Below are 13,344 nucleotides of genomic sequence, written 5' to 3' on the forward strand. Positions count from 1 at the left end.
TTACTTAAAATTTTGCAAATAACCTGAATTTTGTTGAGGCTGTGACATCAAAATATTTCGTATTTGCGTATTTAAAATTCACATGCAGTGATAGCCATACAGTGTGATAAGCGAGGAAGATCAGAGACTGAGCAAACCCAAGTTCAACACAAAGGCAGGTTGCTGTAAATTAATGTCAAAATTTATGGGGTGCCTGGGTGGCTCAGTCGGTTCAGTGTAAGACTCTTGATTTCAGCTCAGGTTGTGATCTCACGGTCATGAAATCAAGAAATCGAGACCCACGTCAGACTCCGTGCTGACAGCATGGAAACTGCTTGGGGTTCTCTGTCTCTCTGTGTCTCCTCTCTGCCTCTCTCTCTCTCTCTCAAAATAAATAAATAAACCTTAAAATACTAAAAATTAATTAATGTCAAAATTTAAATTGAGAAGAGTAGAGATTTTTTAATGATCTCTGTCCTCTCCCTTAATCTTGAATAGCCAGTCTCTTTCTACATGGACATCCCCCAGTGAACCTCTCTCCCAGAGCCACCATTAATTAATTTTACTTGTGGATCCATCATGATGGTTCTCCTCCCTTTCCCCAGTCACCTGACCGCTCCCCTTCTAACTCCATTCTGATGCCTGGCAGGCTGTCATTGGAGAACTCCATTTCTAACATGGAGCTTTAACCCTTGCGCTTGGGAAACTTGCCGGAGAAGGGTTTTGATTCAAGAAAGCAGCCTGTCAGCTCAGCAGCCCGTCAACCCACCTCCTCATGATCCAGGGGCCTGAAAATGAGACACCCCCCTCGCCACTCTTCCAAACTTATTTCCCCATCAGCGAGTCTGGGATTCTGGTTGTTCACAAATGGCTTTCGAAATAAGCAGGTGTCTTAGCTCAGGCTGCCATAACAAAATACTGGAAACAGGGCAGCGTAAATGACAGACATGTATTTCTCACAGTTCTGGGGTCTGACATATCCAAGCTCAAGGTGCCAACTGATGTGGTTCCTTTTAAGGTCTTTCATCCCGACTTGCAGATGGCCTTCTCCTTGCTGTGTCCTCACATGGCAGAGGGGGGTGGGGGGTGGGAGAACAGAGGAGAAAGAGAGGGATAGAGGGAGAAGAGGGGAGAGAACTGGTCTGGGCTTTCTGATTTCTCTTCTCATAACGACGCTGATCCCTTCATGGGGACCCCACTCTCGTGACCTCATCTAAACTAAATACTTGCGGGGGGCGCCTGGGGGGCTCAGTCAGTTAAGCGTCTGACTTTGGCTCAGGTCATGATCTCGTGGTTTGTGACTTTGAGCCCCTCATCAGGCTCTGTGCTGACAGCTCAGAGCCTAGAGCCTGCTTCGGATTCTGTGTCTCCCTCTCTGTCTGCCCCTCCCATACTCATTCTCTGTCTCTCTCTGTCTCAAAAATAAATAAACATTAAAAAAAATTTAAACTAAATACCTGCCAAAGGCCCCCGTCTTCAAATACCATCACACTGGGGGGTAGGGCTTTGACATATGAATATGGGGGGTGGGGTGGGCATAAACATTCAGTCTGTAACAGTAGCCATTCGAAGTGTATGCTTAAGGAGATTTTTGAAGAGTATAAAGCGATTTGCAAGTTTTAAGGCATTTTTATGAGTATTGTTATGTTTTGGCAAGTGTTTAGACTTCTCTCCTGTGCCTTGGTTTCTAAGGAAACCAAATACTTTCTGAGCAGTGTTCAGAACGATGAAACCCTGGTGCCGTTTGAACTTTCAGAAGTGAAATAGCAAATGTGCGGAGCATTGAGGCTGTGACAGTACATGCTATAGCTGGACCTTACCCTTCAACTCTGATGCTTCCATTCTTACTGCATGGCCGCCCTATCAGGGTACAAGTATTTGATTCAATAGCCTCCGTTAATACCTTACTTATCACATGGAGAAAAGAGGACTTTGAGAGAATGGGAAGCAGGAAAGATCAGTTTTGAAGGAGGGAATCTGGTAAAGGTGGGTCATAGGGTAACAAGGGCGGGAGGCAGGGGTAGAGGAAGGGGTGCGCGTTCTTGCCTGAGGTCTTCTGGTAGCCTGCAGAGCAGAGGGTGTGAGCAGAACCGGTGGTAAGAAAGCACTGGAACACTCAGAAGGGGAGCCGTTATTGGAAGGTGGGCCAATGGTGGAGAATGAGGAGGGTCACGATCAAAACAGACCTTTCCTTCTTCACAGCTGCTGCTGCCTTGATTGGCACCTGTGGTTCATGGTAGGTGGCACATAGTGGGCACCCAGTAAATCTTAAATGAATGCTCGAACAGATCATCACCTGAAGTGAATGCCTCCAGGTGAATGTGCACAGGTTCCCCCTTGCCCTGGCAGCTGGGCGTCTTCCAGAGTACATCCTCAAGGTCTCCAGAGTTCTTCCACTGAAACTCATTGCATGAAGGGTCTAGAAACACGAAGACTGGGGAGAGCTTGATGTATAGCTGCTAAGAGGGGATGTCTTGGGATTTTGGTTTCCTTAAGGATGGACCATTTGGACAACCCGGTCATCAAAAGGTAGTTTCTCCCCTGATGTTTCCATTTCTTTTCACTCTTTGAATTGCTTCTTATTTCTCCTGAGCATCTTTCCTTTTCTTATTTCGATTGCTGTTTGCTTTGGAAACGAGACATTATCCAAGCACAACATCGCTTAGAATGACTCTAGGTAATGGGAGAGACTCGAACACCTAGGCCTTTTATAGCCACAATTGGTTTTCTTTGTTGGCTTTTTAAGAGGAAGGTTTTGATGGATCAGATATTGCACATTAATTGTCATGAATTGCAGAAAATGAGTCCTAGCTTCATGTGTTTGTGTATGTGTGGGTGTGTTACTGCTAGGGCATGGCTTATACTACATCTCTTAAAGCTGAAAAAGTGGTTTGTGAAACTGTTTTATGAGTTTAATATTTCAAATAAGTCTTCATTTTGTTTTTGGAAATTCTGTTTCTTTTTATAAAAGAGAATAGTATTAATATATCTCTTGAAGCTAATATTCAAGATGGCTTAATTATCTGAAAGAAGCACTGTTTTTCTTAGAGAAGTATATGTTCTAAGAATTTGAAGGCTAAAGTGTTCATTTGTTCCTATTCAGAATTGTACAATTCTGTCACTTTGTTAAACCCAGAGCAGCATTAACTATCAGAGCTGAAGGGGGCTATAAGGGTTGCCCTCCAGGGCATTTTGACTTTTGACAACCTAGGCAATAAATAATAAACATGAAGAAAACGTTAAGTGCAATGTGAAACTCAAAGCAAATTAAAATTAAATATTGTCACCAAAAAAACCAGTGCAGATGATGTAATGGGGTGTCATTCTTCTTTCTTTTTTTTGTAAATGACAATTAGCTTTCAGGTTCTGAAAGCCAGTGTTGGATATGGTTGACTAAGTTAACCCCTTTATTTTACGGATAAAAAGACTGAGGTCCAAAGATTCAAGGAATGCCCATGCCTTCAGCATATTAGGGGCGGAACTTGGTCAAGAGCCCAAACATCCTGTTGGCTGTTTACTGCTTTGCCCACAACACTGCCCCCCATACCCCCTATGCTTCCAGACCTTTAAGGATATTCTCTCATGCAAAGGAGGCATCCTATCCATCATCCCCCTACATCTGATGATGCCAATATTCTGGAAAGTTATTCTGACTTTACATTGTCATAGCAGGATGGATGCAAAGACCAGAAGACTTCTCAGGCCGGGCTAGTCCATGGGTCCTGGTTTATTTTTATTCTCTTTATTTCATTCTGGTTGCTTATACCATCGTGAAATAGAAACACTTCCCTGGTATAGCTTCTGGGGCATAGATGGGGCAAAACCTAAATCTGAAAATGAATATTTTTTTGGAAGCCAATTTGGTTCTTCTGTCATATTGACATCTCTTAATGATGGCTTTCCCTGAACGATTCAACAGGTCCTCTCAAACTTCTTATTTCTTTTTTTTTTTTTTTAAAAACAACAACAGCGTATCCGGTGGAGAGCTGTTTGATCGGATAGTGGAGAAAGGATTTTACACAGAGAAAGATGCCAGCACCCTCATCCGCCAGGTCTTGGATGCCGTCTACTATCTCCATAGAATGGGCATTGTCCACAGGGACCTCAAGGTAAGGCGGTCGCCTAGCAACATCCTCCAGCAGCTCTTCTACCCACAGTACACCTGTCCAAGGGGATTGGTTCCAGAAGATGGCTGAGGTTGCCTTGATGGAGATATGGGTGGAATGAATGGGAGGCATTTTTGTTGTTAGTTGTCAGGGCCATTGGGAGCCAGAGGTAGCTTGAAAGATGATGAGGGGCTGGCCACCATTTGGGAGATTTTATAACTGCTATGCAGCCAAAGGGCCACAGGGAGATAGGTTGTGTATTGCTTCAAGCCCACCTAAAAGGTAATTTTGTTCAAGACACAGAGGCCATGATAACCCTTCTCCCAATACAGTTTTTCACAGTGTTCTCCCAGTTCTGGCCCCATTGCAGCACAGTACACTGTGTGAAAGAAAGGGAGCAAGTAAGTGGAGGGCATAACACGAGAAAGGAAATGGAAGGTTATTGGGAAAGATGGGTTAAACGACCTACAATCACAGCCATCCCCCAGCGTCCTGTAGGTCACAGGCTTACCTGTTCTTTTTTTTTTTTTTTGTATAAAAGATTATTTTAACATTTATTTATTTTAGAGAGAGATAGAACAGAGGGGCAGAGAGTGGGGAGGGAACAGAGGATCTGAAGTGGCCTCTATGCTGATAGCAGAGAGCCCGATGTGGGCCTCAAACTCACAAACTGGGAGATCATGACCTGAGCCGAAGTTGGATGCTTAACCCACCGAGCCACCCAGGCGCCCCAGTCTTACTTGTCCCTGATGAGGTGTTGGCATACTGACCCTTCACCCAATAGCACTGAAGGACCTGGGCCTTACTTGGGCATCTTGGCATCACATCCCTCCCTGGATCAGTATAGATACCGAAAGGCAGATATCCAACATATGCTATCAAGAGTAGATATCGAACACATTGATTTGAGGAACAGCAAAAGGCAACATTGTTCACCAAGGCTGTAATGTGGCTTCGTTTGACAGCAGACACAGGTCCAGGCCCCAGGGCTCCCTGCACCTGTCAAGATAGAAACTCCACCCCAGCCCACTTACCTGCTGCTCACATCAAAAACACAAGGATTATAATGTACTAAAACCATGCTATGCGTGACTATGTGGAATCTAAATCAATTTAAAGAACAAACCATAAACATTTGTTAAAACAGAATTTCGGCATCTGCCCGTTATCTAGTACTGGGTGTGAAGGTATAACATGGTGTAGCTTTTCTCTGCGTAAGGTCTCACTGTAAAGTTTTCTCTTCTAGCCTGCATCAGAATTGCCTGGAGGGCCATTGCTTGCCCCACCCCAGAGGTTCCGATTCTATAGGTCTGCAGTGGGCCTGGGAATGTGCATTTCTAAGGGATTTCTAGGTGATCCTGATGTTGCCCTGGGATTACTCGCGGAGGACTTCCGGACAAGGGTGTTTGTGAATGTCGATGGGGTCCTTACAGACTTTGCCCTTTGCAGGCTTCTTGATGGCTGAAATGGCTATGGGCACAAATTAGCTAATCTTCAGGACCCGGAGGTCCTTTCCCGGGCTAAGTAAGGGCTCACTAAGCCCACTTGGCGCCTCTGTGCCTGCTCTGCTCTCTTGTGCCCTCACCAAATGCCGATTCTCTGCTTCCAGAACACAGGAGGCAGGTCTCTGAACAAGTTAGTGCGATGACCACAGAGGTGTGATGCGATGCGCTGGCTGTGTGTACGTGATAGAAATAATTCCCACAGAGATGACATTCCTAGAGGGTCCATGTTATGCGTGACTGTGTTTATTCCCCCTTCGAAAGGCAGATGGGCTGTGCAGGAGTTATAGCTGTCTACGCCCACATGGCGCTTTCAGAGAAGTGCTTGTAGCTCCCAGCTGGTGCAGCTGTGAGAACGCCAGGCTTGTCCCCGCAGAGAGAACATTGCCATGTTAGGACTGTTCGTCATTGCTTTTCAGAGGCACAAGGGAGTTTGACCTACGTGGCAGAGTTGGGGTTGGGATAGTAAATTTTCACAAATATCTTAGAAAATGAAAACAAACTGTATGATCCAGGTCAGAGCAATAGAGAACATGATCAGATTAATATAAGATTGGGTCGCAGTCTGAGATACCGCCACGCCCCTGCGAATACACCTCCACCTCCCTCCAGCAAGGTACTCTTGTGTCGTCTTGCCCCAGGAAGCTACTAGAGATAATGAGAGACAGACAGGAAGTGCCCACTAACTGACCCCTCAGATTAGGACAGGGCTTCTCAGCCCCTGCAGTGTGTCCTTTGCCGTGGGAGCTGTTCTATGCATTGTTGGATGTGTAGCCACATCCCTGACTGCTACCCACTAGATGCCCATAGACTCCTGCAGGTGTGACAACCAAAGACATTGCCAAATGTCCCCCTGGGATGCCAAATTGCCCCCAGTTGAGAATCACTGGATTAGGAGGGTGATTATGTATAATATAAACTTTATAGGAAGTGTTGATTCAGATCTTTTAAAAGCCTGTTGGGGCACCTGGGTGGCTCAGTTGGTTAAGCGTCCAACTTCGGCTTAGGTCACGATCTCACAGTTCTGGAGATTGAGCCCCACCCATGTCAGGCTCTGTGCTGACAGCTCAGAACCTGGAGCCTGGTTCAGATTCTGTGTTCCTCTCTCTCTCTGCTCCTTCCCCGCTTGCACTCTGTCTCTCTGTCTCTCTCAAAAATGAATAAACATTAAAAATTTTTTTAAATTAAAGATTGTTATGTGAACTTTTTAAAAAGTTTATTTATTTTGAGAGAGAGAGAGAGCACAGCACGGGAGGGTCAGAGAGAGAGGAAGGGAGAGAGAGAATCCCAAGAAGGCTCTGCACTGTCAGCATGGAGTCTGATGTGGAGCTTGAACTTATGAACCTTGAGATCATGACCTGAGCCAAAACCAAGAGTCAGATACTTAACCAACTGAGTCGCTCAGGTGCCCCTCTTATTATGCGAACTGTTAATGGGTTGGTGTTGACCTTCCAATTCCAGTATTGTCCATCAGTTGTCTTGCAACGATGTCACAAAATAAAGAATAATATTTTTTTCAGGTGAGTCCTGGGCCTCTTGGGACCTCAGGCAGAATTGTGAGATGCCCTCTGTGCCTCCCACCTGACCAAGCACTCCTACTGCCAGCTGGGGGCCTCCCTCTGGATTGCCCTTGAGCCTGTCTTCTCTCCCACTTTCCTGTTGCCTGACTCCCCTCAAGAAAAGCCCTGCTGCCTTGACTGAGCCTTGAGATGGTTGTAGACAAGTATCTATCTAAGTTGTGAATGACCAGCCGATTTAACCCTCCTTGGTAATTGACCCAAAGGAGGGGTATTTGATTCCATGCAGTCTCTTGCCTAGATGCAGCCTTGTTTAAGAGCATGAGATCATTGGGACAGGAAGATTAAAAGTCAGAAACTTAAGGAGCGTCTGGGTGGCCCAGTTAGCTAAGCATCCGATTCTTGATTTGGGTTCGGGTCATGATCTCATGGTTCATGAGAGGAGTCCCATGCTGACATTGTGTGGAGGCTGCTTGGGTTCTCTCTCTCCCTTTCTCTCTACCCCACCTCCTACTCACATGCACATGCACACACGTGTGTGTGCTCTTCCTCTCTCAAAATAAATAAACTTGAAAAAAAAATCAGAAACTTAGGAAAAGTCCTCTCTGCCCCCATGATCAGATCCTTACTGTTCATCAAAGGATGATCTCAACATTCAGACAAATCATGAACCACAGGCACCTTTTGATTAGATTATTTTGGCCTGCTTTTTTAAGCATTATTCTTATTTTGATTATTGATTGGGCCATTTTATTCTCTTTTCAAACTCATTGAAAGCACCTTCAAGTGTGCATTTGATTTTCTTCTAATCTCATGCTTCATCCACAGGATCGACGTCACCGTGAATGTAAAGTGTCATTCCTTTTTGTGTTATGATTTTAGGAGAAGGGTAGTATTTTTTTTTTCTTTTGGGTTCTGTTAAAGTTATTTTGACACTTGTTAAGACAAGACTTTATTTAAGACTACTGCAAGAAGGGTATCACAATAGGGGAGAGAATTGGGTTCAACTCCAAAATCATCAAGGGCATGTGAGGACTTATAGCCATTGGCCAGAATGAGGGTTGTGGATAGAAACCTACTAAGAGGGGATATCAAGGATGGAGGGATCCTTCCTAAAGCCTGGCCAAGAACTTAGACATTGGCAGTCTCTCTCCATTGACCAGGTTCTCTTCCTTCTGACCAGGTTCCATCCCTGGGCTCTGTCCTTAGTGCACTGGCTCTGCCCGTGTAGTCCAGGCTGAGCAAGAATCCTACTGAGCCAGGGCACCTGGGTGGCTCAGTGGGTTGAGCATCTGACTTCAGCTCAGGTCATGATCTCTCAGTTAGTGAGTTCAAGCCCCATATTGGGCTAACTGCTGTCAGCACAGAGCCCACTTCACATCTTCTGTCTCTGCTCTCTGCCTGTCCCCGCTTGCGCTTTCTCAAAAATAAACAAATATTAAAAAAAAAAAAAAAAAAAAGAATCCCACTGAGCCACTTTGGTGAACATCCCCCACCCTTGATATCTGATCAAATTCTTTATCTTCCACCTTTCATATCTGCCCACCCTGGCCTGCCTTCAGCAAGGATCCTCTGAAATTGGCATAGCCAGGATCCCCCCACCCTTGATGTTCCCTCTTAGTAATTTTCCTTTTTTTTTTTTAATTTTTGTAAAATGTTTATTTTATTTTTAAGAGAGACCGAGTATGAGTGGGAGAGGGGCAGAGAGAGAGAGGGAGACACAGGATCTGAAGCAGGCTCCAGACTCTGAGCTGTCAGCACAGGGCTTGAACTCCCAAACCGTGAGATCATGACCTGAGCTGAAGTTGGCACTTAACCCACTGAGCCACCCAGGCGCCCCACCTCTTAGTAATTTTCTGTTCACTGACCCTCACCCTGATCCTGGGCTATAAATCTCCACTTTTCCTTGTTGTATTAGGTCTTGAGTCCACTCTTCCTCTCCTACTGCAGAATCCCATTCAGTGGTCCCCCCCGAATAAAGTCTTCCTTACTGTCTTTACCAAGTGTGTGAATACATTTTCTTTAACAACATCCAAGTTGGAAGGTGAAGAGCTTGGCCAGATATCAAGAGTGAGGGGTTCTCTCTATTCTGACTTACAGGTTTCTTGCTAAGACTGGACTTTGCAGCCCCAGCAAGACAGGAGGGACACAGAAGGCCAAAACCGAGGCCTGGAAGAGGGCTCAGGGGAGCCCGACTATAGTTTGGTCAAGGCGGGGCAGGGGGATGGGTCTTGAACACTTCTCAGAATGTCCTCACAGAAATGGCTACAGCTCAGAATTGCCCCGTGAATTCTAAAATCCAGAAGTTCCAGGCCCATCTCAAATCTAAATAGCCCTCGCCACCAGATGAGAGAATGAGAGAAGAGTTGGTAAAATTCAATAACTCAGAAACCAAAGATCCACCGCAAACCACTGACAAGAGACACTCTTGCTTCAATCACTCTTGGGGATGGGAGGAGAGCCAGACAGGAAACTGTGGGGAAGTGGCTTGCCCAGTTCAGATTCCTCCTGGTGTGGTATGTGTGTGTATGTGTGTATTTATTTATTTATTTTGGGGGACAGAGAGAGAGAGAGTGAGTGAGTGGGGAAGGGGCAGAGAGAGACAGAGATAGAGAGAATCCCAAACAGACCCCACTGTCAGCACAGAGCCCCATGCAGGACTCCATCCCACTGACCCCGAGATGATGACCTGAGCCGAAATCAAGAGTTAGATGCTTAACCAACTGAGCCACCCCCCAGGTGCCCCCTGTTGTGTTTCTTTTAAGGTTGAACGTAAATCAGAGAAGTGATTGCTTCTTCACTGGGCAAATCTTTGGAATTTCCTGAGTCGGGGGAAAGGAGTGGTGTCCGTCCTCAACATTGTGTCTCTCAGGGACAGCATCATTAATTGAGGCAGGCTTTCTGTGGTCAGGCTCTGCCTGGGCAGGACAGGTGCAGCCCTGAGGCTGGGACATCTCCCTTGGTCTCCACGAGCTCCAACCCCCCTTTTTTTTCCTAAGAATGATACCTTGACTTTTCATAAAACACTATGCAAATAAAGCTTCATTGTCTCCCCGCTCCACCCGTCTACCTCCCCTTACCCCTCCTGTGTAGCTGCCATGGAGGTGCCCCTGCTGTGCAGAACTGTAGCAGAGACAGGAGCTGTGGTCAGGCCTCAGCCATGTGTCCTGAGTTACTACCATCTGGGCTCCAGCATTCCCCATTCCATCCAGCTCCGGCTTCCCCATTCAGGGAAGCAAACGAGGAACCACCACGACCCATGTTTTCCCGAAAAGGCAACCAGAAGCTCAGGGCACTTAAGGACACGTGGCTACAAAGTGCTGGATCTCTGGACACGATTCATCCATGATGACTTCCCTCTGTTTCCCAGGGAGCCCAGCGAGCAGGGGTCAGCTGGCTCAGTAAAGGGGAAAACGCAATGCATCTGCCAGAGCCGCAGGACGTGGGCCATTACGGAGGGCAGGGAGAGAGACCCTGGGTTCGAGAAAGGTTGCTAAAGGGGTCAGGAAAAAGGAACGGGGCAGGGGTGGGGGACGCCTGGGTGGCTCAGTCGGTGAAGCGTCCAACTTCTGCTCAGGTCACGATCTCAGGGTTCGAGAGTTCAAGCCCCGCATTGGACTCTGTGCTGACAGCTCGGAGCCTGGAGCCTGCTTCAGATTCTGTGTCTCCCTCTCTCTCTCTGTATCTCCCCCACTGGCACTCTGTCTCTGTCTCTGTCTCTCTCAGAAATAAACATTAAAAAAAGAAAGAAAGAACAAGGAAATGGAAGAGCACCTACAGAAGTGACTTCATTTCTGGGAACTCCCTTTCCCCTGACCCAGGAAATAAATTGCCAAGTCTTAGGGGCTCTCTAGGCGGCCCCAATTCATGGTTCACTTTTTGAAAGTAGACAAAGGGACTCACTTTTCTTGAAAACCTCTAAGCGCCCCAAACTGTGCAGTGTCCCCTTCATCACTCCTATTAAACACGGCTTTTCTTACTGCATTCGCTGTGTCCCGAGTCAAGCGTATCCTTAAATTGTGATTAGGCTTTGTGGCTTCGTGACTCTCCCACAACTAACCCGTATTTAAACACACTTTGTCAGTGTTTTTTTTCTTTTTTTCTTTCTAGCCTGAAAACCTCTTGTACTACAGTCAAGACGAGGAATCGAAAATAATGATCAGTGACTTTGGACTGTCAAAAATGGAGGGCAAAGGAGATGTGATGTCCACAGCCTGTGGCACCCCGGGCTATGTTGGTAAGCACAGCGTGGGTGTCGTATCAGCTTCTTTGGTCTTAAGCACTTCAGCCCTGGTGCATGATCGCAGCTGCCTTCATTCCCCTTAAGGGGAGAATAAAAAGGCCAAGAGACATTGGAACGAGTTAGAAGAGAGGCGATTTCCCCTGAAACCTTTTAATAGTCGGGCAGAAATCCTGTCTCATTGGGGTGTGGGCCTGGGTGGAAGCCAGGAGTTGATTGGATGAATTCCCACGTTCTGATGCCAGAAATAGTGCCTCCATATCTGTGTTTTCAAATGATTTACAGTGAGACACTGAGATAACCATGAAGTGCAGACACAAACAGAACATGTAAAATGTTGAGATAGAAGCGGCCAGAAAGAGAGTATCGATAGGAGGAATCTGGTTCATGCCTTGTCGAAGTCACTCTCTTGAAGTAGCCAGTCCTGATCTGTACTGGAGAAGCCAAGAATTAAAGTCTTTCCTAAAATCAGAACCCCAGGGCCCTCGTACCAAACATACAGAGAGCAGAAAAGGCTACAAGAACTGAACACTCGCATACTGAGAATCATCTTGTGTCTTCTGGGGACCTGGAGAAAGGCCATCGGTGCCGTTTGTGTTTTCGAGACGTTGACTTACATGAATGTATTCATTCACTCAGCAAATGTGTACTGAAGCGCATGCTGTGGACCAGCTGCTGTTGTGGGCACTGGGGTGAAGGCTGTGCGTGAGTCAGACAGCAGGCCTGCCCTCATGAAGCTTATGTTGTAGTCGGGAGTCACAGACAACAGACAAAGAACAGGGTTGTTTCAGGCCACGGTAAGTGCTATGGAGAAACTCAAATGAGGACATGCCACAGAGCAGCAAGGTGATGGCGGGGAGGGGGACTAGGACGGTTAAGGGCACAGGAATGAGACCTGGGTATTGGCTTGAATGTGGAGAAGCAGACAGCCTTGGGAATGTTAGGGGACAGGGTGTTCCAGGCAGAAGCATCCATTTGTGCTAAAGCTCTCAAGTGGGAAAATCCTGGGAAAAGGGTATAAACCGGGAATGTCTGAGGCAGGAAAAAAATGAGGTTGGAAAAGACTTCTGGAAAACAGAGACCGAGGCTGAATTCTCAATGTACAAACCATGATGGCTTTTCCTAATGAGAACAGGAAGCTCGCCCTGAAAGAGGAGAGGGAATGTTCTGTGACTGGCATCATTCCTGTTTGGTATTAGGTGCAACCGCGTGATCCCCCAGGCAGGCTGAGGAAAGCAGTCCTCCCACCTGATGAGCCTGGGCCCCAGAGCATTGTGGGAAACTCCAAATGCCCTCTGGGGCCCTTCCTGGCCCTTCAGGTGCTGGCATAACACGGGTGTTCTGTCGCAGCCGGTTCATTTGCAAAGGTGCTCAAAGGAGAGGGGAGAAGAGCAGGCTGAGGGGAACGGAGAATAACAGGAAGGGAAGCCATGGACTCGGGGGCGGGGGCCGGGGGAGGAGGTGGCCACGGTGTGACCGGCACAGGCGGGGATCATGTCCCTGGCGGGTGTGTGCGCTGGGCAGAGCCGGGGAGGTTCTTCTGATGGCAGAGGAGCCAGTGTGGCACAGGCCTTGATGAGATTAGCGGTACCCTGAGTGCTCTCGGCTCTGGGCCAGCGGAGTGGACCCCGTCGGGGGGACTCGGAATCACGGCCGTGGTGGGAGATGCACGCAAGAGCACACGTGTGTGCCCCAGGGGCGTGGGGGTGTGACGGGAGCAGGAGCATGTGTGGCAGGTATGTGGACTCTCTCCGGGTCAGTCCCGGCCGCCAGGCGGGCGGCAGATAAAAGTGAAGATGTGCTTCTTCTCGTTTGTCCTCAAAGATGGGGAGGGAGAAGGCCCGTTCCAACAGTGGCCATTCCCAGACCCCAGAAAATGAAAAGGCCTGTGAGGGCGCGCTGTCCACGCTCCTTGCCGGGATGGCTTTGCCACCTTCTGTGCGGTCCGCTGCCCTGGCCACCGCGGCCGAGAAGCTGAGGGCTCTGTGGCCGCCCCGCTT

At 47.5% G+C, this 13,344-nt stretch overlaps 1 protein-coding gene across 6 annotated transcripts in view; it reads left to right on the forward strand.

The window, feature by feature from the left end:
• The window catches only part of CAMK1D (calcium/calmodulin dependent protein kinase ID), a 509,211-nt gene that overhangs the window by 438,427 nt on the left and 57,440 nt on the right, over positions 1-13,344 (forward strand). For all 6 annotated transcript variants that reach the window (XM_045060866.1, XM_045060868.1, XM_045060865.1 and 3 more), the window contains 2 exons: positions 3,950-4,088; positions 11,215-11,341. In XM_045060866.1, the coding sequence (XP_044916801.1) occupies positions 3,950-4,088; positions 11,215-11,341 (266 nt within the window). The remainder of the gene's footprint in view (positions 1-3,949; positions 4,089-11,214; positions 11,342-13,344) is intronic.

This window comes from Felis catus, chromosome B4 (genome assembly GCF_018350175.1).
Source record: "Felis catus isolate Fca126 chromosome B4, F.catus_Fca126_mat1.0, whole genome shotgun sequence".
In the NCBI taxonomy this organism is placed as follows: Eukaryota; Metazoa; Chordata; class Mammalia; order Carnivora; family Felidae; genus Felis; species Felis catus.